Here is a 27,184-nt window from a genome sequence, read left to right as displayed (position 1 = left end):
TTAACAGGCATATTGAGCATGAAACTGAAGCATTTTGAAAAAATGAGTTTTCTGTTGTCAAACATTTGTCTAAATTTGGAAAACTAAAAATGAAAAAAAGAGTGAATTCAAATTTTGAAGACAAATTCAAATTTTTAAAGCAAATTCAAATTTTGAAAGCAAATTCAAATTTTGAAAGCAAATTCAATTTTTCCAGACCAATTTAAAATTGAATTGGTCAAATTCAATAAACTAGATAATATTCAAGTCTCAATTGTCCTCATTTTATCCATCAAGCTTCATTTCCCATATTTTTTCCATATCAAAATCAACAACAATAAAAGCTTTCAAAAAGCTCATCACAAAAAAGCTTTGAAAAGCTTTTGAACAGCTCCGCCCATAAATTTTCAATGCAAATTTTAGTTCCATCCCCAAAACAGCCGAACTGAGACGAAGTCGTTGAATAAAACTTTTTGACTATCATTTTCGGGCACTCACAATTGTTTCAACTGTGAAAAATGAATAAAGTTATTTTAAGTGCCTTTGTGCTGCTCCTTGTGGCTCAGGTGAGGATTTTTTTTTATTTTTATTTTTTGCTTACGTGGAAAAAAGTTTGTGTCAATTTTTGCGCTGCCATTGCAATTTTTTGCATAATTTTAAATGAGTAAAATAATTTTAAACTTAAATTAAACAAGTTAAAAAAGAAATAAAATTTAAAAAAGTATTAAATTGACAACAATAGTTTACATTAGAAAAGCAAGTTAAAAAAAAATTACAAAATTAAAAATATGATGAAGAAAAAAATTTAAATTGGAAAAATTTTTAAAAAATTTAAAATGTTGAAAAATTAAAATTTAAAACCAATTTAAAATTTATAAAAAATAAAATTTGGAAAAAAATACATTTAAATTTGGGGAAAAAATTATTTTCAAAAAAGTCTAAATTTTTAAAAGGTTAAAATTTGGAAAATATTCACTAATTTTCTAAAGAAAAAGGAGGTCAATTTTTAAAAAATTAAAAATCAAATTTTAGAATAATTACTGAAAAATTCAAAAAAAAAATAATTAAATTCTTCAAAAATTCAAAATTTAATTAAAATTAAAATTGACTCTAAAAAAATTAAAAAATAGAACATAAAATTTAAAAATTTAAAAAAGTTCATTATAATTCAATATTAAATATTTACAATTAATTAAATATCAAATTTTTTTCCAACATTTAAAATTTAAATGAAAATTTGTACTTTTTTTAATTTTTTTTTCAAAATTGAAAAAAAAATCCAATTTCAAAAAGTAAAGTTAAAGAAGTTCAAAATTTTTTATAAAAAATTAAATAAAAATTTTATAAAAATTAATTTAACAAAATTTTTTTTAAAAAATTTTACATTTTGAAATATTTAAAATTATTGGAAAATATGAAAAAATTTAAAAATTCAAAAAAATAAATTTCAAAGTGGGACAATCAGGATTTCCCAAAGTCTCGGTTTCGACGAATTTTTGAGAACAATACCAATTTAGAGACCTTAACAGAGACTGCGGCTAGAATGGAATTTTCGTCAAATCTCTTGATCAAGTCTAGAAACTCTAAGTCTCGGTCTCAATTTCCCCTAAATAATAATACCCCATGCCATGTTAATAACATTCCACCTCAATCTCACATTTCCAGGGCATCGAATCACAATTTCCTATATTAAATTTTATTGGGACATTAATCGTTAATTTAATTACGTTACCGTTGGCCTTAACATCATCATTTGTATCAACTGTAGCTTACAATGTTCTCAGCTTTACTGGCTTTTCCCTCAACTGGCAGTTTTCGCAGTCAGATTTTTTGATCTACGTGAAGCCGCCTGTGGTCATCAATCCATCGACTATAAGCACGTCTGTAAGTATCAAGCCTCAAACTAGTTATGTCCATAATTAATCACAAATCTACAATCCATATAGACAATTCAGCTAGTCAGTCCGTCACTGAAAAGTCTGATTACAACCATAAATACAACAGTGCATGGAATTGATGCAAATGTTGCATCCTTCACATCCACCCTTAATAACAAATCATACTCAAATTGTGGACGAACATTGGCATCACTTGCTGTAAATCTCTATGACCAGGCACCAAGACGTTTAGGATACTCAATGATGTCCATAGCAACAGTCATGGGTGGTCGACGTCCAAATCAGTCACCATTTGGATTGACACCGTATGATCCAGTCTATCCAGTTCCATCGACAATACTTCCACGTGATACTGACAACTTCCGTGCTAATGTTGGTGTTCATGCTAAAAATTTCATCTTATACTTGCCGTACTTGTTTAAGGACTTGAATGATGCAGCAACAACTATTCAGAATTTGAGAGCTCAAATAAGCGGTGGCTGTGTATGTCCATCAAGTTCATCTGTTCCTAATCTCATAACTCAATGGACAAACCTTAACTCATCAATTGCTGGATTTACAACCTCAACTGTCACGACCAAGACACTCGTTCAAGTCCTTACTTCCACACTTCTTACAAATGTGACAGCAACTTTCAATGCGACTTACTTGTGGATGAATTCCGTCCTCAGCTGTACTCAATGCCTTGTTGGAAGCTTGAAGAACAATGGATCGAGATGTGTCAAGGCTTACTGCAATAGTAAGCCACTAAATGACAGCACTAGTGCTGGATTTAATGACACTTCATGTATAGCATCTGGATTGAGAGCAATTGGTCGATTCCGTCACAATTTACAACATGATTATGCCTTAGCTAGAAATGTTGAACTTCGTGCTCAAAGCTTCTTACTATCCAGAGTCAATCGATATGTCAATGACCATTCAGGATTTGTAATTAAAGGAATTCTCAATATCAATACCAATACTGGACTGTTAAGGAACAGCATCTTTAAAACTAGAATGAAGACTTTTAAAACGCATATGGACGGCTTCCAATTGAACATTCAGGCATCATACAATACATTAGGCTTAAATATCAACAATTCAATTGCTGCCTTTAATTCCTACATTGACACAGCAATCCAAAATTCCACAGCTGCGGTTTCATCATCAGCATTGACATTCGCTGAGACTGTCATCAATTCATCAAGTCTTTATCCATGCTGTCAGCAATATGCAGGTCAGGCACTAGACATTCAAGATAAATTACAAAGTGATGTTAAGTCATGCATGCAAAATACAGCCACAGCTGTTAATAATATCGCAGCTAGCATGACAACTGATTTGACAAGTCATGGCAAGAACTTTAATAGATTTACAAGCACTGTCGATTCCTGTGTCAATACTTATTGTAAAGGATGGCCATGCGTTAATGCCTTCCTGTTAGTTCCATCCTTTGACACTCATGTCTCAAACTGTGTAACAGCTGTTAATACTGGACTTACTGGATACAATCCGAATGTATTTGCAATTGGAAATGCCAGTATTGCATCTGTTGCTGCAAATATAGCCTCAGCCAATGTCACATTTAATCAATGCATCAATGTTGCTGTTAGTAATGCACAGCAGAGACTATCAACTGTCCAGAGTCAATACAGCACTTGCAAAAAAGTCGGAACTTGTACAAATGGAACTACAGACATGCGACCAACTTTAGTTCCAATCATTGATCTCATTGTTACCAATTTGACAGCAATTTTGAACCTTAAAGGCAACACAAGCATTGATCCAGCATGTCTTAGTGCTGTAATTGCTGATGCTCAATTCTTAATGGATCAAACTAAGGCAGTGAGTAGTTCCTTAATGTCACAATCTTATGAGACTGAAGAAAAGGTCTTGAACTTCATTTTGACGTCAACTGCAGCTGTTAATTACAATCTTAGCTTATGTAAGTCTGACAACCGAACGATCTTGTTGCCGAGAATCGCCCAAGCCATAACAGACTTGTCTAATCTATGGAACCTAACCATGAATGTTACTGGTCTTGATCCATATTGCCTAAACATGTCACAGCAAAATATCAGTGGTGTTATGGATATGGCATTGAGTCTACAGACACAGCTGAATGCAACAGATTATCATGTTGATTTTGCATCTGTAGATGCACTGCCAAGTATTGTTGAGCAACTTCGTGCTGAGTTTAATGTCTGCATGAATACTCCTTATGACAACAGAACTGCATTGATTCCCAACATCAATCAAGTCATTTTGAACATTCAGGCATTGATAAACATAACACTGAACTCATCAATGGATTCAAGCTGTGCTGGTCCATTGCTATCAAATCTTACATCTATATTGGCTGTAGCTGAATCCATACCGATATCAATCTTCAATTTCGCTTACGATGTTGACGTCCAAATTATTACAGGCATGGAAAATATAACAATTGAGCTCCAGAACGAACTTGCAGCTTGTCAGGCCTTTGATAATCGGACATTACTGCTTCCAAGCATCAATCAAGTCATTAATGATATTAACAGCTTATTGAACCTGACTCTCAGTGCAACTGGTGATCCTGCATGTTTTGCATCATTGACAGCTAATATGACAGCTGTAATGAATTTGACTGTTGATCTACAGACATCATTGACTGACTATACTTATGATATTGGACTGTCAGTTGTTTCCCAGTTACAACTAATTGCATCCGAATTCCAAGCTGCTTACAATGTCTGTTTGGTTTATGACAACAGAACTGCTTTGATTCCCAACATCACTCAAGTCATTTTGGATCTTCAGACAATGATTAATATAACGTTAAGTTCATCAATGGATTCAAGTTGTGCTGGTCTATTGCTATCTAATCTGACATCTGTAATGGCTATAGCTAAAACCATGCCTACTTTAATCTTCAATTTCACTTACGATTTGGATGTCCAAATTGTTGCTGGTGCACAAAATTTGACAATTGAGTTGCAGAAGGAATTGGCAGCTTGTCAGGCCTTTGATAATCGGACATTACTTCTTCCTAGCATCAATCAAGTCATTAATAATATTAACGTCCTGTTGAACCTGATTTCGAGTTCGACTGCTGATCCTGGTTGCTTAGCATCATTGACAGCTAATATGACAGCTGTGATGAATGCGACTCTTAGTCTGCAAGCATCATTAACTGAATACACGTATGATATTGGATTGTCGATAGTTTCTGAGTTACAGCTAGTCACAGCCGGATTCGAAGCTGCTTATAATGCATGTTTGACTTATGACAACAGAACTGTATTGGCTGCAAATGTCAACAATATTCTCACAGCTGTGACAAATTTAACCAACTTGCTTGCTAGTTCAACTGCCAGTGCATACTGCTTAGGTCCATTACAACAAAATGCTAGCATTTTAACCAATGTGTCCATCATGATTCAAACTGATATATACAATTACACTTATGACATTGGACTCGCGATTGTTACTGAGATGCAGTCATACTTAGCACAGCTACAATCAGCATATGCTGCATGTTTACTATTTGACAACAGAACATTACTACAACCTGAAATCATAGCTGATTCAGCAAATTTGAATGCATTTGCTAATATTCTCATGACATCGACTGCTAATCCTTACTGCCTTGGTCCAATCCAACAAAATTTGAGTAATTTACTGACCTTGCAGCTGGCTATAGAATCAGGACTATTCAATAGCTCCTATGCAGCTGATTTGACTCTTATGGTCAACTTTGATGTCTCATTTGCTCAACTTCAAGCTGCCTATAATGCCTGTTTGGTATTTGACAACAGGACCTTACTAGTTCCAACAGTAAATAGCCTTGTAGCAAATTTGACAGCTCTTGCAGCTATTGTGGCTAATTCTACAGCTAGTTCATATTGCTTACTTCCATTGCAATATAATATGTCAATCTTGATGTCGATTTCATCTACAATATCTACAGACATTTTCAACTACACTTATGACATTGGTGCTGCAATAATTTCTGGATATCAGTTGGCATTACTTCAAGCTCAAGCTGCTTATGATGCATGTTTGACATTTGACAATCGAACTTTATTGGAAGTAGAACTAACTGGAGATTTAGCAAATTTGACAATCTTTGGAAACATTTTGTCATCCTCAACTGCTGATCCTTACTGTCTTGGTCCAATTCAACAGAACTTTAGTTTGTTGATGTCCGTAGCAGCAGCAATACAATCTGGACTGTACAATTCAACATATTATATGGATATGATTAGTCTTATTGATTTGGATACTGCATTTGCAAATATTCAGGCTTCATATGCTGCTTGCTTGGTGTTTGACAACAGGACATTACTAACTCCATCTGTCACAACTGTATTGAATGACCTAGCAACCTTAAATAGCATTTTTGCTAACTCTACAGCAAGTTCATACTGCTTAGGTCCATTACAAGCTAATTTGTCTGTTCTCATAACTGCATCTGGATCACTACAAACTGATATCTTTAACTACACTTATGACATTGGAGCTGCAATAATTGCAGGATTTCAAGTATCCATTGCTGAAGCACAAGCAGCTTACAATGCTTGTTTGACATTTGACAACAGAACATTGTTACAAGAGGAACTGACTGGAGATCTAACAAATTTGACAATTCTAGCCAACTTGATCATGTCATCAACAGCTGCTCCTTACTGTCTAGATCCAATTAAACAGAATTTGTCAGTCATTCAAACACTTTCACAAGCCTTACAGTCTGGATTATTCAGCTCAACTTACAATGAGGATTTAGCCAATATGATAAACTTGGACAAACTTGTGGCACAATTACAAGCTGCTTATGATGCCTGTCTGTTGTTTGACAATAGAACCTTATTGGTTGCAGAATTACCATCAGTTATAACAAATTTGACAACCTTAATTAATCAAGTTACATCTGCAATTGCTGATCCAGCATGCTTAGGACCACTACAAGCTAATTTGACATTGATGATTAACATTTCACAGTCATTGCAGATTGAGCTGTTCAATTATACTTACGACATTGGATTAGCGATTATTGGAAGTCTACAGATGTCAATAGCTGATGCTCAAGCTGGACTAGCTACATGCCTAGCTGATCCAAGAATTCCATTGCTTTCAATCATTTCCGGTGCAGCTGCAAATGCTTCAGTTTTAAATAATCTTCTAGCTAATTCCACAGCCAGTTCATACTGCTTAGTTCCTCTACAGCAAAATGTCTCACTTTTGTTGAACATTTCACAATCATTCCAACAAGACTTTTATAGTTATGACTATACAATTGGATCGACAATTTTAAGTAGCTTACAAAGTTCCTTAGCTGATGCACAAGCTGCATATGAAGCATGTTTACTATTTGACAATAGAACATTATTGGAAACTGAACTAACTGGAGATATGGCTAATTTAACAACCTTAGTCAATACGATCATGTCTTCAAGTGCTGATCCATACTGTCTTACAGCCATTCAACAAAATGCAAGTGCTATTCTAGCTTTAGCTCAGGCAATTCAGGCTGGACTTTTTGGCAATTCTTACTTCCAAGATTGGGTGAATATGCAGAGCATGGATGTGGCTGTAGCTCAACTTGAAGCTGCTTACAATGCCTGCTTACTATTTGACAATAGAACATTGTTAGTTCCAACTGTAGCAGCTCTACAAGCAAATTTAACTATTCTTGCTGGCTTAGCAGCAAATTCTACAGCAGATCAATACTGCTTAGGTCCTCTGCAATACAACTTGACACTTTTGCTCAGCATGACTGCAAATCTACAGATTGACATCTTCAATTATAGTTATGATATCGCAACAGCAATCCTTAATGACTTCCAATTGTCATTAGCACTAGAACAAGCCAATTACATTGACTGCCTTGCATTTGACAACAGGACATTACTACAACCAAATGTCACAGCTACTTTGAATGACCTAACAACTCTGTCGAATACAATTATGGCATCTACAGCTGATCCTTACTGTTTAACAGCTATTCAACAAAATGTCAGTATGATGCTATCTGGTGCTGTCGTATTTTCATCGGAACTATTTAATAATTCTTATGAATTAGACCTGAATGTTTTGTTGAGTTTGCAGTCAGCTATAATTGATATTCAAACTGCTTATAATGCTTGCTTACTCTTTGACAACCGAACTCTTTTAGTTCCAACCGTTGCTGCTTTACAAGCCAATTTGACAGTACTTGCTAATATTGCAGCTAATTCTACTGCTGATCAGTACTGTCTTGGTCCTCTAAATTACAATTTGACCATGCTGGTTAGTATGGCATCAAATCTTCAAGTCGACATCTTCAACTACAGCTATGAGATTGCATCCTGGATCATTACTGATTTTGAAGCTGCATTGGCTATGGAACAAGCTAATTATGCTGCATGCTTACTGTTTGATAATCGAACTTTGTTAGAAACGGAACTGACTGGAGATTTAGCAAATTTGACAGCATTTTATAATCTTGTTATGTCCTCAACTGCTGATCCTTACTGCTTAACAGCCATCCAACAAAATTTAACGATTTTGAACAATTTCGCACATGCATTGCAGTCTGGATTGTACAATTATTCTTATAGCACGGATGCAGCTATTCTGGCAGAAGTTGATGCGACATTTGCACAGTTGCAGATTGCATATATAGCCTGTCTTAACTTTGACAATAGAACTTTGTTAGTTCCAACTGTGATAAATGTGTTGGCTAATCTGTCAACTTTGGGTGACTTAGCCATGAATTCCACTGCAGATCCTTACTGTCTCGATCCAATAAAACAGAATTTGAGTATTTTGGTCGGGGCATCTGCATCACTTCAAATTGACATTTTTAATTACACTTATGACATTGCTGCGACTATTATTGCTGACATTCAAGCATCTATTGCTATGGAACAAGCAGCTTATGATGCATGCTTACTATTTGACAACAGAACATTATTGCAAGCTGAAGTCTCAGCTGATTCAGCAAGTTTGAATGCATTTGCTAATATTCTCATGACATCAACTGCTAATCCTTACTGCCTCGGTCCTATCCAACTAGATTTGAGTAACTTACTGACCTTGCAGTTAGCTATAGAGTCTGGACTATTCAATAGCTCCTATGCAGCTGACTTGGCTCTCATGATCAACTTTGATGTCTCATTCACTCAACTTCAAGCTGCCTACAATGCCTGTTTGGTGTTTGACAACAGGACCTTACTAGTTCCAACAATAAATAGCCTTTTAGCAGATTTGACAAATCTTGCAGCTATTGTTGCCAATTCTACAGCTGATCCAATATGCTTAAGTCCAATTCAAGCTAATTTGACTATTTTGTCTACGATATCAGCATCACTTCCAACTGATATATTCAATTATACTTACGATATTGGACAAACAGTGATCAGTGAACTTCAAACATCATTAGCTCAAGCACAGGCAGCTTTCATAGCTTGTCAGACGTTTGACAGTAGAACTTTACTGATGCCAAATGTCACAGCTAATTTAGCAGCTCTTAATGCTCTCAGTTCATTAATAATGAATTCAACAGCTGATTCATCATGCTTAAGTTCAATCCAACAAAACCTTAGTATGATCATGAATGCATCGCAGCTCCTTCCAACAATGATATTCAGTTTCACATACGATATTGACGTGTCGATGATAACAACCTTGACAGCATCAATTGCTGATCTTCAAGCAGCTTTCAATGCTTGCCTTAACTTTGACAACAGAACAACGTTAGTTCCAACAATTACAACTGCTATTACTGACATCAACAGTCTGCTTGCATCAATTCCATCAAATAGTTCATTAGCTTGCATGGCAGAACTCCAACAGAACCTGACAATTCTTCTTAGCACATCTACGTCCTTACAAGTTGACATCTTCAACTATACTTATGATATCAGTGCATCTATTGTCCTCGATCTACAACAATCAATTGCAAATGCTCAAGCTCAACTTACAGCTTGTCAAAATTATGACCCGAGATCTGCATTCTTTGCTGTCAGTTCCGCAGCTGTATCTAATTTATCAGCAATTGCTGCTGATATTTTAAATATTCCATCGACATCACCTTGCTTGAGTGCAGTTCAACAAGCTATGGCACTGCTTAACAATGCATCAATATCATTTAATCAATCAATTTTAGTCGCGACTTACAACACAAGTGTAGCCAATGCTGCAAGTTTAACTCAGGCAATTCTTGATCTTCAAGCAGCGGAAGCAGCCTGTAAAAATTATGACAATCGAACTGAATTTATGGGAAGTAATTTAATTTTGGCATCAAATGTATCTGACTTGATGAACATCATATCCAGCTCTAATGCTGCGAGTGCCTGTGTCAATCCAATTCTACAAGATGCTGTGTGGCTATTGGGAAATATAACTGCATTCAATGGAACAGTATTGAGTAATTCTTATTCGACAGATTTGGTGACATCAAATAGCCTTTATGCTACATTTAGTGCTATCCAAGCTCAATGGAGTGCCTGTCTTGTCTACACAACAACGAGTAAGTAAACTTTTTTGTTCATTATTTAGTTTTTTGATTGAAATTTGATGATTCTGAGTGCAAACACCGGTTTTCTGGCTTAAGGTCTATCTGACTCGTTGTCCTCGAAAATAGATCTAGAATATGCGACAATCACAGTGATCATTGAAAAAAATGGAGTAATTTCACGTAAATATCGTCCAATTCTCATCTGTTTTCATCTTTAGAATGTTAAAAGAGTGGATGAGAACTAGTGAGAGTGGGATGAACACAAAATTCAACTTACTTACCACGAATTCAATGAACTGTTGCTTAGATGCTTTCAAAATTTCACAAAAAGTGCTTAAATTCTGATGAAAAAAATATTTGAAATGAGAACAATTTTATCAATGCCTACTTAAATTAAATTAATTTAAAAAATCACTAACAAAACGTTAAGAGTTTTTGAAGTATAAATTTTCAGTTAAAAACATAATTTTTAGTGATTCGTGTTAGTGATTCGGAATGATCGGTAAATAAACATATTATTTGAATAGTTTTTTAAACAAAATTTTCACTTTTCTTTCATTTTAGCAACTGCTCCTACAACCACTACAACGACAACAACTACAACTACCACCACTTTGGCACCCGTTCCTACAACACCAATTACAACTGCTGCACCAACAACGACAACAACGACAGTGGCAACTACGAAAACATATCCAGGTATGTACGCAAAATGGAATGTCTTGTTGAAGGTTTTGAGTTATCCATTGGCATAACATTGACTTCTGATATTTGTGGTCATTTATGCTTTCTAACTATCGGGATCCGGACTAGGATTTCCAGGGAAATATTGCAATTCAGAGTCATGGGTAGAGATTAATACTCGATCGATTTGAAAGTTCAAGGCCGGCTTGGTTCTGTTTGGGATTGAATTTGGGAAATCTTGGTGCCGGTCTAGAGAACTCTTAGCTATCAGTAAATTCAATATATTCAATATTTACAAAGCATAAAGCCATTAGTGCTTTAATCTTCATATTTAATAGAATCAATTAAGCTATACTAATCCATTATTTGTTACTCGAGTAATGAGTACTGAGTAATATTTTTAAAAACTGTTGAATTAAGCTGCGATCTAATAATTTTCATTCCAAAACTTCTCAATTTAGCTACGACAATAGCCAACCAGTGTGGCTATTGCTATCAGATTCCAACAATCAACAGCATCATTACTCTCCTTACGAATTTCTCCAACTATGCCTGCATCTGTCCAACTGGATTCAAATTGATCACAAACTTTGTCGACGCTCTTATTGGATCTACTCATCACTGCTGTAGTTACTGATTTGTGTGCACGAAATGTTGAAAATCGAAAATTGTAAAACATTTTGTAAATTTGAAGTTGGAGAAAAATTAATAAAAAGGAATTAATTAATATTTTTGCCCATTCGAACAAATTGGCTTTGTTTTGACTTTTTTAAATTTTAATTTTATGTTATTTTAAAATTTCTCTTAGGTTTTATAGTTGGAATCAAACAGGAAGTATGAATAATTTTTAGTTTTTCGCTCACATACTAATATATTTCTTTTCATTTTAGGTGAACTGTGAGCTGATGATGAGCTTAGATGAAGACTAAATTTAGGACGATTTGAAGCACCACACCTGGCAGCATTTAAAATTGAACAAAAATAAACTAAAATTCGCAAATTTGAAACAGTCTTTTAATTTTCAAATTGAGCAATTTTACTACCCAATATATTGGGGTTTTCGACTTTTGTAGTCGAATTCTATTGATCTTTAAGACTATTTAGTCAATTTCAACCAAAAACTTAAAATTATGTCAAATTAAAGCAAAAAATTCATGAAAATTTTCTCATTTCTTTAAACTCTAGCAAATACTACAACTGACCCCAGAATTGCTCTCAATTCAACTCTTGCAAGTGCAACGGCAACTCTCAATGACTTACTCGCACAGATTCAAAACTTTACTGGCAATCAAACTGGAATTCCTGGATTCACAACTGCAATTAATGATTTACTTAATCAAATTCAAGCTCTTGAAGCGAACATGATGAACAACAATTATACAACAGATGCAGCACTTGTTAATGCTATCCAATCTGCAGTTGCTCAACAAGTTGCTGACTGGGCTGCTTATGTCACGAATTCTTCAGCTACAACTTCGACGACTATTGATCCAAGATTGGCATTACTTACTGAAGCTCAAAACTTGGCGACAATACTTGCTGGATTGACTCAAGAGATGCAAAACTATGCAGGAGATCAAGCTGGAATTTCAACATTCTTGGGTCTGACTTCAGATTTAACGACTCAAATTCAAAACTTGATTGCCAACATGATGAGTAACACTTATGCAGTTGATGCTTCATTGTTGGCTGCTATTCAAGATGGCATTGCTCAAGATGCCGCAGCATGGGCAACTTATAAAGCAAGTGATACAGCACCAACAAGTGCAGCAAGTAAGACAGATAAATTTTAAATCTTTAAAATAGACTTAAGTATTTAATTTAAATTTTATTTTTTTATAGCTTCAACTGGAGATCTTACAACGACAGCTCAAGCCTTATTAGCTGATTTGAACGCATTATTGCAGAGCATGCAAAGCTTTACTGGAAATCAAACAGGAGTTCCTGGATTTGTATCTGATACAACAGGACTAATAACTATGTTAGAAGCTCTTATTGCAAATATGGGTAGTAATACTTTGGTTGATGGCATTGCAGCATTGACTGCATTGCAAAATGCAGCAGCACAGGAAGCAACTGCTTGGGCTGCTTATGTAGCTGGAAGTTCTTTAAATACCACAACTACAGCGACAACAACAACTACAACTGTTGATCCAAGATTGGCTCTCATTGCTGAAGCTCAATTACTATTGACGAATCTCTCTGCATTGACTCAGGATATTCAAGCATTCACCGGTGATCAGTCAGGAATTGCAACATTCTTAGGCTTAACTGGAGACATTACAACACAAGTCCAAAACTTCATCAATAATATCATGAATAATGACTTTACAACGGACGCTGCATTGTTGAGTAATTTACAGAACTTTGTAGCTCAGGATACGGCTGCATGGACTGCTTATAAGGACAGTAATACTGCTTCAACAGCTGCTGCCAGTAAGTTAAATATAATATTTAAAATAATTTTATCTAACTTCAAAAATAATTTCCAACTTTAGCATCAACAGCTGATCTTACAACCATCGCCCAAACATTGTTGTCAGACCTTAATGAATTATTGGCTAACATGCTTAATTATGCAGGAAATCAAACCGGAGTCACAGGATTTGTAGATGATACAAGCAATCTAATAACTCAGTTGGAGAATCTTATCGCAAGCTTTGGCACGAATGGATTACCGGCTGACATTTCAGCTCTAACTGCACTCCAAAGTCAAATAGCTCAAGAGGCAACAGCATGGGCTGCATATGTGGCCGGTGACGTTTCTGGATTATCAACAATTACAACTACTACAACCACAGCTGATCCACGATTGGCACTTCTTGATGCTGCACAAGGCTTACAGACTGTTCTTGATGTTTTGATGCAGGATATGCAAAACTACACAGGAAGTCAGGCTGGAGTATCGACATTCTTAGGATTGACTGCAGATTTGATCACTCAAATTCAAAATTTGATTGCTAACATGATGAACAACACTTATGCAGTTGATGCTGGATTGTTGGCAACTATTCAAGATAGTATAGTTCAAGATGCCGCAGCATGGGCAGCTTTTAAAGCAAGTGATACAGCACCAACAAGTGCAGCAAGTAAGATGAAGCTTTTTAAAATTAAAACCTTCAAAATTATTAACCGATTTTTTTTTTTTGTAGCTTCAACAGCAGATCTTACAACAACTGCACAAGCCTTATTAGCAGATTTGAACGCATTATTGCAGAGCATGCAAAGTTATACTGGAAATCAAACGGGTGTTCCTGAATTTGTATCTGATACAACAGGATTAATATCTATGTTACAAGATCTCATTACCAATATGGGTATTAATAGTTTGGCTAGTGACATTTCAGCTTTAACTATCATACAAAATGCAGCTGCACAGGATGCAACTGCATGGGCTGCTTATGTAGCTGGTAGTACTTTAAGTACCAACACAACTACAACAACTGTTGATCCACGTGTTGATATGACAACTGCAGCACAACAGCTTCTTGCGGAACTTCAAACTTTATTGCAAACAATTCAAAACTATTCAGGAAATCAAACTGGAGTTCCTGGATTTATCAGTGACACCTCATCTTTGATTAGTCAGGTGCAAGATCTGATCGCAAACATGATGAACAACCCTGCCTCAGTTGATGCAACAAGTTTATCTGATTTGACAACTTTGGTAACTCAAGAAGCAACTGCTTGGGCACAATATGTAGCGAATGACGTTACAACAACAACTGTCGATCCAAGATTGGCATTACTTACTGAAGCTCAAAACTTGGCGACAATAATTGCTGGATTGACCCAAGAGATGCAAAACTATGCAGGAGATCAAGCTGGAATTTCAACATTCTTGGGTCTGACTTCAGATTTAACGACTCAAATTCAAAACTTGATTGCCAACATGATGAGTAACACTTATGCAGTTGATGCTTCATTGTTGGCTGCTATTCAAGATGGCATTGCTCAAGATGCCGCAGCATGGGCAACTTATAAAGCAAGTGATACAACACCAACAATTGCAGCAAGTAAGACAGATAAATTTAAAACTTTTATATTGCCAGAATTCGAATGCAAGATTTTTGCCCGAGAACGATTTTTGCCAGATTTTGCAAGAATTTCCATACATTAAAAACCCTTAACTGCACGACAATGCAAGAAAACCGCTATAAAGCCTGGCAGATTTTGCCAGACAAATCGTCCATAACTTGACTAACTTGCATGCAAGTTATGGACGATTTTTGAAAGATTTTGAAAGATATTGCAAGATTTCTAATTAAAAATTTAAAAATTATATTTTTTCTATTTTTTTTCTCATATACTTCACAAGCGTTTGAATCTTTTTAAAACCTTTTATACTCGTCCGATTTTTGCCAGATTTGTCTTGGGATTTGACTTGAAGTCCTACACTTAACCGCTGAGCTACCGCTATTTGAAATTATATAACTTTATGTATGGCAAAAGACATATATAAGTTACTAATGAATTTCAAGCATGAAATATAGTTATATTTTAAATTTATTTTTTGAATTAAATTTATGTTGTACTTATTTAAAAAAAAACCTGAAAAAAACCCTATTTAATTTTTCAAAATATTTAGTTTAAATGTATTTTATTCACATTGTATTCACATGTGAATGTATTAAATTTGTTTAGATTCCGAAGTTATTTTTTTAACTAATGACAAATTAAGAATAAGTTGGTATAAATTTGTTTTTTAATTCTACATCATAATATAGATCTCTTGGGAGGAAATTGCGAAATTCCCTTTATGTATTATACTGATTTTCAAATCAAATCATTTTAGGTACAATCAAGAAAATTTAGTAACGAGAAACCGAAATCTTTACTTCTAATTAATCTAGTAAAACGTGTGTCCGGCATAATCTGGGAAAAAATCAGAAATATAAAACTTATAAGATTCTCTGAAAATTCCAAAAGAAAAAATTCAAAAAAATATCTGGCAAAATCGCTCAAGAATCTTTCAATTTCTGTCCGATATTCGAAAGACTTTTTCATCCGAATTTTGCAAGATTTATCTTGCACAGTCGGACCGAAAACTGCAAGATTTTTCGAACGTTTTCAAAGAAAATTCTGACAATAAGATTCGTCAGATTTTTGCCAGAAAATGCAAGATTTTTTTTCTGTCAATATCGTTCAAAAATCTTTCAAAATCGGACGGAGTTTTTCGTGCGAAAAAAAAATCGTCCAATATCTTGCGAAAATCTGGCAAAATCGGACGGACAAAAAAAGTCTGGCGAAAATCTTTCCATTTTGGCTCAAGGGTTAAGTATTTCATTTAAATTTTATTTTTTTATAGCTTCAACAGGAGATCTTACAACGACTGCACAAGCCTTATTAGCAGATTTGAACGCATTATTGCAAAGCATGCAAAGTTATACTGGAAATCAAACAGCAGTTCCTGGATTTGTATCTGATACAACAGGACTAATAACTATGTTAGAAGCACTTATTGCAAATATGGGTAGTAATACTTTGGTTGATGGTATTGCAGCATTGACTGCATTGCAAAATGCAGCAGCACAGGAAGCAACTGCTTGGGCTGCTTATGTAGCTGGAAGTTCTTTAAATACCACAACTACAGCGACAACAACAACTACAACTGTTGATCCAAGATTGGCTCTCATTGCTGAAGCTCAATTGCTATTGACGAATCTCTCTGCATTGACTCAGGATATTCAAGCATTCACCGGTGATCAGTCAGGAATTACAACATTCTTAGGCTTAACTGGAGACATTACAACTCAAGTTCAAAACTTCATCAATAATATCATGAATAATGACTTTACAACAGATGCTGCTTTGTTGAGTAATTTACAGAACTTTGTAGCTCAGGATACGGCTGCATGGACTGCTTATAAGGACAGTAATACTGCTTCAACAGCTGCTGCTAGTAAGTTTAATTATAATATTTAAAATAATTTTATCTAACTTCAAAAATAATTTCCAACTTTAGCATCAACAGCTGATCTTACAACCATCGCCCAAACATTGTTGTCAGACCTTAATGAATTATTGGCTAGCATGCTTAATTATGCAGGAAATCAAACCGGAGTTACCGGATTTGTAGATGATACAAGCAATCTAATAACTCAATTGGAGAATCTTATCGCAAGCTTTGGCACGAATGGATTAACGGCTGACATTTCTGCTTTAACAGCACTCCAGAGTCAAATAGCTCAAGAGGCAACAGCATGGGCTGCATATGTGGCCGGTGACGTTTCTGGATTATCAACAATTACAACTACTACAACCACAGCTGATCCACGATTGGCACTTCTTGATGCTGCACAAGGCTTACAGACTGTTCTTGATGTTTTAATGCAGGATATGCAAAACTACACAGGAAGTCAGGCTGGTGTACAGACATTCTTAGGATTGACTGCAGATTTGATCGCTCAAATTCAAAATTTGATTGCTAACATGATGAATAACACTTATGCAGTTGATGCTGGATTATTGGCAACTATTCAAGATAGTATAGTTCAAGATGCCGCAGCATGGGCAACTTATAAAGCAAGTGATACAGCACCAACAAGTGCAGCAAGTAAGATGATGCTTTTTAAAATTAAAACCTTCAAAATTATTAACCAATTTTTTTATAGCTTCAACTGGAGATCTTACAACGACAGCTCAAGCCTTATTTGCTGATTTGAACGCATTATTGCAGAGCATGCAAAGTTATACTGGAAATCAAACGGGTGTTCCTGAATTTGTATCTGATACTACAGGACTAATAACTATGTTACAAGATCTCATTGCCAATATGGGTAGTAATAGTTTGGCTAGTGACATTACAGCTTTAACTATCATACAAAATGCAGCTGCACAGGATGCAACTGCATGGGCTGCTTATGTAGCTGGTAGTACTTTAAGTACCAACACAACTACAACAACTGTTGATCCACGTATTGATATGATAACTGCAGCACAACAGCTACTTGCAGAACTTCAAACTTTATTGCAAACAATTCAAAATTATTCAGGAAATCAAACTGGAGTTCCTGGATTTGTTAGTGACATCTCAACTTTGATTAGTCAAGTGCAAGATCTGATTGCAAACATGATGAACAACCCTGCTTCAGTTGATGCAACAAGTTTATCTGATTTGACAACTTTGGCAACTCAAGAAGCGACTGCTTGGGCACAATATGTAGCCAGTGACGTCACATCTTCAAGTAAGTATATGGACAACCTATGCAAAAATTATTTTTAAAATGAGTATTATTTAATTATGATGACATGGCTGATTTTACGAAAGTATTAAAGCCATAAAAGTGACTAAAAGTGATTTGAAAGTGATAATGAGAGGAAAAGTGAATTTACTCAGATTTTTGGTAAGGTTTAATTTTTTAATTTTTCAGCAACAACAACAACAGTTTCAATTGCTAGCACCAACTCCACTGATACCACATTGGCATCAACAGACACGACTCAAGTTCAAAATACAACAACTGTTGATCCACGTTTGGCTCTTTTGTCTACCTCACAGATTCTACAATCGAATCTTGCTGCATTGGCTCAAGACATGCAGTCATATACTGGCAATCAAGCCGGAGTTCCTACATTCACAACACTAACTGGTCAATTATCTTCTTCAGTTGGGGATCTGATCAATAATATTATGATTAATAACTACTCAACGGATGCTGCACAATTGAATAATTTACAGTTATTATCATCTCAGGATGCTGCAGCATGGATTGCTTACAAGTCAACTGACACGAATGCAACTGCTGCTGCCAGTAAGTTTTTGCTGTCATAAAGTCAATTTTTGCTAATATTTGTATTCTTTTTTATAAAGCATCAACTTCAGCTTTAAATACAACCGTGGAGTCAACCATCAGTGACTTAAATATGCTACTACAAAGTATGCAAAATTATGCTGCAAATCAAGCAGACGTTCCTGCTTCGGTTAGTGACACAATCAGCAATATTCAAAATTTGATTACACAAAGTCAAAGTTTGAGTGAAAATTTGGGTGCAAATAGCTTAGCAGTTGATATTGCAAATGTAACTGCACTACAAAGTCAAGTAGCACAGGCCGCAACCGGATGGGCAGCTTATATTGCAAATATTTTGAGTGCATCAACTGCCACAAGTAAGATTTGATTTGATTTTTTTGTACTTCTGCATTGTAAACTTTTTTTTTTTAATTTTAGCTGCGTCATCAGCTACAGCATCAATTACAACAGCTATATCACAATCTAATTCAACTACAATAGCACCGAGCTCACCAAGCTCAACCGATAGTACAACTACAGCATCAATTGCATCAACTATATCGCAATCAAATTCAACAACACCAGCACCAAGCTCAACCGATACTACAGCTGTGATTTCAAATGCAACTACCTTAGCTCCTGTTGCTTCTAATACATCAGATACAACAACTGTGTCATTGAATACAACAACATTGGCACCTACAGTTGACAATGCTACTACAACAACAACTACACAGACTTTAGCAAATGTAACTACAACAACACTTCCTGTAACTACAATTCCTACAACAGCGATACCCACTACCGCAGTGCCTACGACTGAAATCCCGACAACATTGGCTCCAACCACTTTACCTCCAACTACGTTAGCTCCTACAACTTTAGCACCGACAACCTTAGCTCCAACAACATTGGCACCGACTACCTTAGCTCCAACAACTTTGGCACCGACTACCTTAGCTCCTACAACTTTAGCACCGACAACCTTAGCTCCAACAACAATGGCTCCTACAACAACGACCACAACAGTTATCACAACTACAACTTCAAAGACATATCCATGTAAGTTGAAAATCGTCAGTCCAATGCACAAGGGGTCGATTTCTCCGTTGGTGGTATAGTTCTGTATGGTACCAATTCCACGATTGGTGTACCAATATCTTGACACTGGAGAAATTGATCCCTGACATACATAAAGTATATAGCTTTAAAATTATTTAATCATTTCAGTAACAACAATTGCTGGACAATGTGACTGGTGCTTTAAGATTCCATTACTTAGCTGGGCTCAACTTCTCATCAGTTTTAAATCGACAAACTGTGGCTGCCCATCTGGCTATGTTGTTATGAGAAATTGGACCGATTTGATTTTCGGCAAAGAACATTCATGCTGTTATTAAGTTCCATGAATGGTAGAAATTGCTGGAATTTACAATTTATTTTCAGTGTTGTTATCTAAAATTTGACAGATTTTATTTGGTAAGAAGTAAAATTTTATAATGAGTTCTATACTAGATGACAAATATGTATAATCAATTTTTTTGATACTTTTTTGATTTTTAACTTTTTGGACATTTAACCAAAAAATTATCTAAATTTTCTTTTAAAAAATAAATAAATAATTATGAAGACTGAATAAAAAGTCACAATATTAAGCATGTAGCTCCATCTTTTGAAAAAAAAAATAATCTGAAAAAAAAATTCAAAAATATTTTGACAGTTACGATTTTTGAATTATATGTTGTGATGCTTATTAAGAAGATATTTACAGTACAACAGAAAGCTGAGTAAATTAGAGGTAAGTATAAGGAATATACAGCAATTCACATCATTGTAGAGTCCGGCCTCAAGAGGACGTGCCCTTTTAGACTTTTGGAGTCAGGCATCAGGAGAACAGCCAAAAATTGTTTGTATGCATCGAGGGGTTTTGGGACTTCCTTCACTAAATTCCTAGTTGATTCAAGAATTGTTTTCCAAAAAGGGAGGTGGAACTTGAACAAACCCCTAACCCCCACCTCAATACGTCCCTATTCTGGGCCCACCAGATGATTCGCATCAACTCATTTCCTTAATTAAGCATCATTCACTAAAATGGTCCATAAATAATTTTTAAAAATTAAATTTAGCTTAAACATCTTAAAATTTTTATAGAACAGACGGAAATAAATTTTGTAAAATTTGAACTCATCACCGTCACCATTAGTATCGATCACCTTCCGCTATTTCTCACTAAATTTAAAATAACAAACGTTTTAATTGTTTTTAAAATAGAAGAAAAAAGAAAAACAACAAAAAAAGTTTTTCACGAAAAACAACAAATTGCGTCACAAATGACCGCGAATATTGGCAAAGATTTAAAATAGACAAAAAAAATTAATTTGAGATGGGGCCAATTTATGGACATCAGATCTGAGAGAATAAGAGAGTAGAAATGCCCGAACTTAAGGTGAATGGCATCGTAAAGTGAGAAATTAAATTTTTTTTTCGTGAATTTTTAAATTTATTTTTGAGTTTGAAAAAATTAAAAGAAAAAATTGATTAAGGATGTAAAGCTTTGTTAGACTGTCTTGAAGAATTCTGAAGTTGGTTGAGGCAGTGATTCTCAAACTTTTTCGTTGACGTCATATGGGTTCGTCTTAATATGCTCGCTTTTAAGGGGGAAAGAGAAAGGTATCCTGAGAAGCTGTCCAGCTTAATATGTGAACGGCCCCATACTGAAATTTAGAAATAATTCTCGAGACTCCAAAATCCTTAACTTAGTAATGGTGGGATCGTTGCATTAATTTTTTGGAGCACAGTTTGAGTAGCACTGCATTAAGAAAATGTGAGATTGAGAGTCGATGAAAATTAAAGTAAGAAAATTTAAAGAAATGCGCTTTTAACTTTCAACAAAAATCTTCACTTCTAACTTAAATTTTTCTGTTTACACGTTAACCCGGGGGCGGCAGATGATTATTCTCAGATGCTATAATTGCTAAAGATTTAATCATCGTAAGGTCTACAAACTTTCTATTGACTTTCAGGAAGGTAAAGAAAATTTAGATGCTCTTTTTTCTATTTTCAGCAAAGTTGAATGAGTTTAAATTTTTTTATAGTTCATGTAAACAATTTTCAAGGAATTTGAAGGTGAAGGAGAAACATCGAAATTTAGTGACGATGTAAACTTGTTGTTTTGGGACGGAAACTATTTTTGAAAATAATTTTGAGGAAATATTATTTACCCTTTTTTTTTGAGGAAAAGCGTATTCGAGGAAAATCACGTAAGCCTTAGTCGTGACAATTTTCACGTGAATATTTTATTATGAAAAGAAAATTATGAAGTCATTGTGCCAATTAATCAGCAGACACAAAGCTGTTTATTAGGTCTAAGCTATTATTTTATAAATTTTCTAGTTCGTGAACATAAAATTGTTATTTTGATATTATTGTTGATAAAATTCCTTTAAATTAAAAAATTTCTGAAAAAATAAAAAAATTCGCTGAAATTTTTAAATATTAAATATAAGTATATTAAATATTAAATAAGAAAAAATATTTGAATTTAATATTTTAAATCACATTTTTATTGACTTTTTTTTATTCATTTTTTAAATAAGATTTTTTTTTGTTCCTTACAAAGTAATTGTTTTCATTTGTATTTTGCGGTGATTAAATATAGTTTTATATAATATATTATATGAATTTGATAATATTCTAATTTTTCATTTCACTGCTTGTAAGTTCTTTTTATTCTCAGTTTTTTTCAGCACATTAATCCAAATTGGAAGTGCATATTTAAATTTTAATTCTGATTCATCCAAGCGAGGATGTCAAATTTTCACATTTTTTTTATTTTTATCACAAAGAAAATTTATTTGTCAATTTGTTAATTACTAAAAATATATAAAAAAAAGTGAAATAAATTTTATAATTTTCAGTACATTTTTTATTATTGGAGTTTTTTTTAGTACAATTTGAGTCGAATTTTTTTCAATTTTTGAATAAAAAAATTAAATTATTGAATTTTTGCTGGTTTTGTGGTCAAAATTTGATGATTTTTGGGATATTTGATACAGAAAATGATAAAATTCCCAAAAATCTTACTAAATTGCTATTGTTGGTCTCATCGGCCTTATGTTATACAATTATTATTTAATACTGACTTGAAAAAGGGTCTATGAGCTAAAAAATGTTATATATGTGAAAAATACTGAGTTTATAGCTAAAATTATAAATTAAAAAATATTCTTGATGCCTTAACAGTTTTAAGCCATTAAAAAACATCAAAAAATATTCAAAAAAAGATGCAAATTATTGAGATCGTGGAGATTTAAAAAATAAGTTTTTAAAAAAATAAGAAAAAAAAAACTAAAGCCAATTTAACACACAAAAAAAAAAATTGCAAAAATTAAGAAAAACTTATAAAAAAGTCAAAATTAAATGCCTTTTGTGTGCTGATTTTTGAGCATCAACCAAGGAGCCACGATAATTTTTTAAAAATTTGTTAATCCTAAGTATTGAAAAATTTGTTAAATTCCTAGCAAAAAATTTGTAGTCGATAATTTAATTTGCATTCACATTGATAGGATACAAAAAATTTAATTTTTTTTTTTTTCATCATTTTTAGACTGGATTTTTGGGATGTGAACCCAAATCCGCCATTTTGTTGTTTTCTTCGTTCGTTAATTATTCAAAAATTTGTTAAATTTCTACTTTTGCTTATCACTTTTACATTTATTATTTCATATATTATTATTTCTTATCTCTTAAAATTGATTAATCACATTTCGCATAATTTCTAAGAATTCCTAAATTTTTTATCATTTTTTTTTCTTTTTTAATTTTCAGTTTTTGCAAAAAAATCTATTTTTATGGATTAATTTTGAATTGCTTTGGGTAGGAGGTGTCATTGCTGTAAAGTACAATTAGAGGTACTTGAGTACTCTTTAAGAAAGTTGAGTCAAATATTGATAATGTACCTTAATACAGGTCCAAATGAACCTCCTACTTAATAACAAACTATTGAATTTATTGAAAATTTACTTCTTGGTTCTGAGAAGATAGAAAAGTTGTGTTTTGGTGGAGGGAAAGAAATTGGAAAATCCTACTTAAAATTACCATTCTTAAGAAATTTGAACTTTTTTCATATCACGATTAATTGATTTTTTTTTTAATTTTCATCTTCTCACATTTTGAATTTCTTGCCTCAAATTATTATTTTTTTTTTCACAATGTCCAACATTTTGTGGACTTAAAAAGTATTTTTAAAAATGCAAAAATATTTTTCAATATAAAAAAAATTAAAAAATTAATTAGAAAGGACTACGACAACGAGAATTACTGACACACACACAGGAAATCCAACATTTAAAAATCGCGCGCTTATCACAAGTCGACAGAGTGTACTTAGTGGTGGGATGGGTCATAGGCTTGGGTGACTAGATGGATATGCTTACTCAGCAAAAGAATAATTATTCAATTTGTGCTTGCTAAGTGTATAGTCACGGCTTATAACGATCGTACTGGCACGAGTAAGGTTGCGTAAAAATTGTGGCATGATTGATGAGATCCACTTACTACGGCTATGTTCCTGCTTTAATGTCAACCGCAATTCAAATGTTGCGACTGTATTGAGATCAGTATTGCATGTTGCAATCTCATTACTTCCACTTCCATCACCATTATCAAATTCTATACGAATATTTGCACCACGAATTCCACAAGCTTCCTCATCTGATGCACTTAACATATCAATTGCAATTCTTTCGAGCATGTCACATGGCAGAAGTACCTCAGTACATGCCAAATGTCTTTGCTTTGCATCTCTTAATGTTGCCATTAAGACATTTCTAACATGTTCAATTTCTGCTTCATTCCAATGTGGTAATGTAGTCAAGAAACTATCCTCATCTTCCCATAATTGTTCAATTGCTGCCATCCCTACTTCTTCTTTTTGATGATGACTGTGATGATGTTTTGGTGATGGCTGTTTAACACTTGATGATTGCACTTTCTTTGCTACTGTTGGTGCTGTCCATCTTAATGTATTGCTGCCATCTAATTTTTCAATGATAAAGTAAAATTTATTAGTAAAAGATTCAGAATAATCGTTAAAAGTTTGAAATTTGAGTGACTGCAAAGGAACCAAAGCTGTGTAATTAAATTTCACCCACTTTTTGTTGTTGCACCAACACAGTGGCAAACAACTAGGCACAAATACATGTGTAATATATCAATACATTCACAACCGCTCTCATCAGCTGATTGTGCCGGTTTTGACTTTCCATTCGCTTGTATTTGTGCCAATTTTTCATTACTGCCGTTACTGCGCATTCGCTGACTAATTTCAACAATTACCGAAAAATTGATTTTTGTTACAAAGTCAGCTGGAGATTTTTGTTGTTTTTTCTCCAATTCGCGCATATGTGTTGGAACTGCACACACAGGCACTGCTTAGCAACAGCAAACGAATCAATTTAAATAAAATGCACAAATTGCATCACTTTTCCAACTTTTTGTTGCTGTTGAGAAGCCGGCAGAATTGCGAAAAAAATTAAAGTTTTTGAAAAAAAAAAATTGCAACAACAAAAATGACGCGAAACTGAATTGACTTGACTGAGACTGAACGTCGTCAATTTTGTGTTCTTTTTTAAGTCGATTTTCTTCGCTGTTGTTGGATTTGGAAAATGACTTTGTGAAAAAATATTTGGTTGATTTAGTGGTTTTATGATATTTAGGGTCTAATTAGGGACGCTAGGGAGGACTTTGAATTTTTTAATGATTTTTAGGATTTCAATTTATTTTTTATTTGATAACTAAATTTGTGAGAAAAGTGGAATTTAATTATTTTTTCTTTAATTTCTCATTTTTTTCTACTTTTTCTCAATTTTTTCATTTTTTTGGACAATTTAGAATGTAAAATTAGATTTAACAAATAATTTCAATTTTTAAGAATTTTTTAAATTTTGCTAATTCAATTTCTATTTTTTAAAGTCAATTTCACCCCACCAAATCCCATGAAAATCCCCAAACTCCCCGAAACAGTGAAAAAATCAAGAAAATTTCATCAGAAAAAAAGGAGAAAAAATTTCCAGTACACAAAATTTTTTTATGCTGCTCGTTTTCCCTTTTCATTGCTGTTTGAAGGTCAAATTGGATATAAAAGTAGGGAAGGGTGAGTGAGCGAGATGGGAATAATGAGTGAGTGAGATAGAAAGATTAAGAAATTCGGAAGGGAATTCCCTTTTCTTAAGAAATTTTTGGTTCCTTTGCAGGTAAAAAATTTCACTTTACACAAAAATAAATTTTGTGGACCAAAAAATAAAAAGTCAAGTGGATTTGCCGAAATCTTACCTTTAGCTTTTGATGGCATGACGTGCATGAATTCATTTTGAACTGCTAAAATTTCCATTTTCATTTCACTTTTTTAACTTTTTAAGTCTTTTTTCAAAAAATTTTCTTCAACTTTTTTGAATTCACAGCACAGAAAATTTTTTAATTTTAATCACTTTTTAGTTCTTTTTTTTCCATTCGATGGTAAATTTTCAATTTTTCTGTCTGATTTGTGGACGTTTTTAACGAGTTTTCCACAATAATTTAAAAAATCACAAAATATGTTTAACAAAAAAATCACAAATTCTGCTTTTTTTGACTTTTGGTTGCTGACTAAAAAATATTAAATTAAATTAAAATTTTCAAGTTTTTTATAAAATTTTTTCAAAGCAGAAATTTATTTGAGTTTAGTTTGCTTTTTTGATGTTACAACGTTCACTGCTGTTGACGAACTGAATCGACTACTGCCGACTGTGAGCCGGTTTTAAAGATTTTTGTCGGCTCTCCAATACACTCAAATGCACGCACACAACTTTACTTATTGACTAACTTTTTTGTTATTTTTGTGGCTTATTTGCTACTTTTTTGATATTTTGGTATGAAATTTTTACAGATTTTGACACTTTCTGTAGAATTCTTGAAATTTTCCGGAGAGTTTTCATCAAATTTAGGAAAATTTCAGCTTTTTAAAATTGCTCTGAGATTGATGAAAATTGCGATTGTATTGAAACTTTAGATGTATGGAAACCAACACAAATGTACTGAATTTGTTGATTTTTTTCACGTTTGTATTTTCTTCAATACATTTTTAAGGAACAGTCAATTCTCAATTTTGTGGATCTATTCAGCAGTGTTGTACAATTTTGTAGGGTAAATTTAATTTTTGGTGGATCTTTGGAGGGTACTGTTGTGTATTTTAGTGTATCAAGTAACTTTGTGGCACTATGGCTTAGAAATTATGATCATATTTGCCGTAAGTCAACACTAGAATCATAGGTCCAAGTTCAAGTATTTTTTAAAGTCATTAAAGTTTCCGTTAAGTCTCTTTTGATGCCAACAGATAGGAAATTTTGAAGTAAGTGGATAAAACTAGATCCTTGTTGATTTTAGCAACCAAA

General features: G+C 33.8%; 2 protein-coding genes across 2 annotated transcripts; one reads left to right on the top strand and one right to left on the bottom strand.

Annotated features, from left to right (window-relative positions):
- The first annotated feature begins 474 nt into the window (after window positions 1-474).
- On the top strand, window positions 475-20,417 carry LOC139096852 (pneumococcal serine-rich repeat protein-like). The gene is made up of 14 exons (XM_070648608.1): window positions 475-545; window positions 1,645-1,863; window positions 1,926-10,350; window positions 12,208-12,795; window positions 12,865-13,458; window positions 13,521-14,111; window positions 14,175-15,038; window positions 16,331-16,924; window positions 16,988-17,578; window positions 17,637-18,209; window positions 18,396-18,776; window positions 18,836-19,132; window positions 19,194-19,817; window positions 19,986-20,417. The coding sequence occupies exons 1-14, from the start codon at window positions 498-500 to the stop codon at window positions 20,153-20,155; spliced, it is 14,559 nt and encodes a 4,852-aa protein (XP_070504709.1). The 5' UTR covers window positions 475-497; the 3' UTR covers window positions 20,156-20,417.
- A 1,878-nt stretch (window positions 20,418-22,295) lies between these two features.
- On the bottom strand, window positions 22,296-26,519 carry LOC139096880 (protein charybde-like). Its single transcript, XM_070648637.1, has 2 exons — window positions 26,088-26,519; window positions 22,296-24,791 (listed from the first exon to the last, which is right to left on the bottom strand). The coding sequence occupies exons 1-2, from the start codon at window positions 26,149-26,151 to the stop codon at window positions 24,187-24,189; spliced, it is 669 nt and encodes a 222-aa protein (XP_070504738.1). The 5' UTR covers window positions 26,152-26,519; the 3' UTR covers window positions 22,296-24,186.
- Window positions 26,520-27,184: the final 665 nt, after the last annotated feature.

Source organism: Chironomus tepperi, unplaced genomic scaffold (assembly GCF_022539635.2).
Source record: "Chironomus tepperi strain 1889 unplaced genomic scaffold, CSIRO-AGI_Ctep_v1 contig_408, whole genome shotgun sequence".
Lineage (NCBI taxonomy): Eukaryota > Metazoa > Arthropoda > Insecta > Diptera > Chironomidae > Chironomus > Chironomus tepperi.
The sequence above is the reverse complement of the archived record's forward strand: the minus strand, read 5'-3'. Positions and strand labels throughout refer to the sequence as shown.

Coding starts and splice junctions, on each gene's coding strand:
- LOC139096852 (XM_070648608.1), top strand. CDS start 498: ATGAATAAAGTTATTTTAAGTGCCTTTGTGCTGCTCCTTGTGGCTCAG. Junction 12,796..12,864: donor AGCACCAACAAGTGCAGCAA/GTAAGACAGATA, acceptor ATTTTTTTATAG/CTTCAACTGGAGATCTTACA. Junction 13,459..13,520: donor TGCTTCAACAGCTGCTGCCA/GTAAGTTAAATA, acceptor TTCCAACTTTAG/CATCAACAGCTGATCTTACA.
- LOC139096880 (XM_070648637.1), bottom strand. CDS start 26,151: ATGAAAATGGAAATTTTAGCAGTTCAAAATGAATTCATGCACGTCATG. Junction 24,792..26,087: donor CATGCCATCAAAAGCTAAAG/GTAAGATTTCGG, acceptor TTGAAAAATTAG/ATGGCAGCAATACATTAAGA.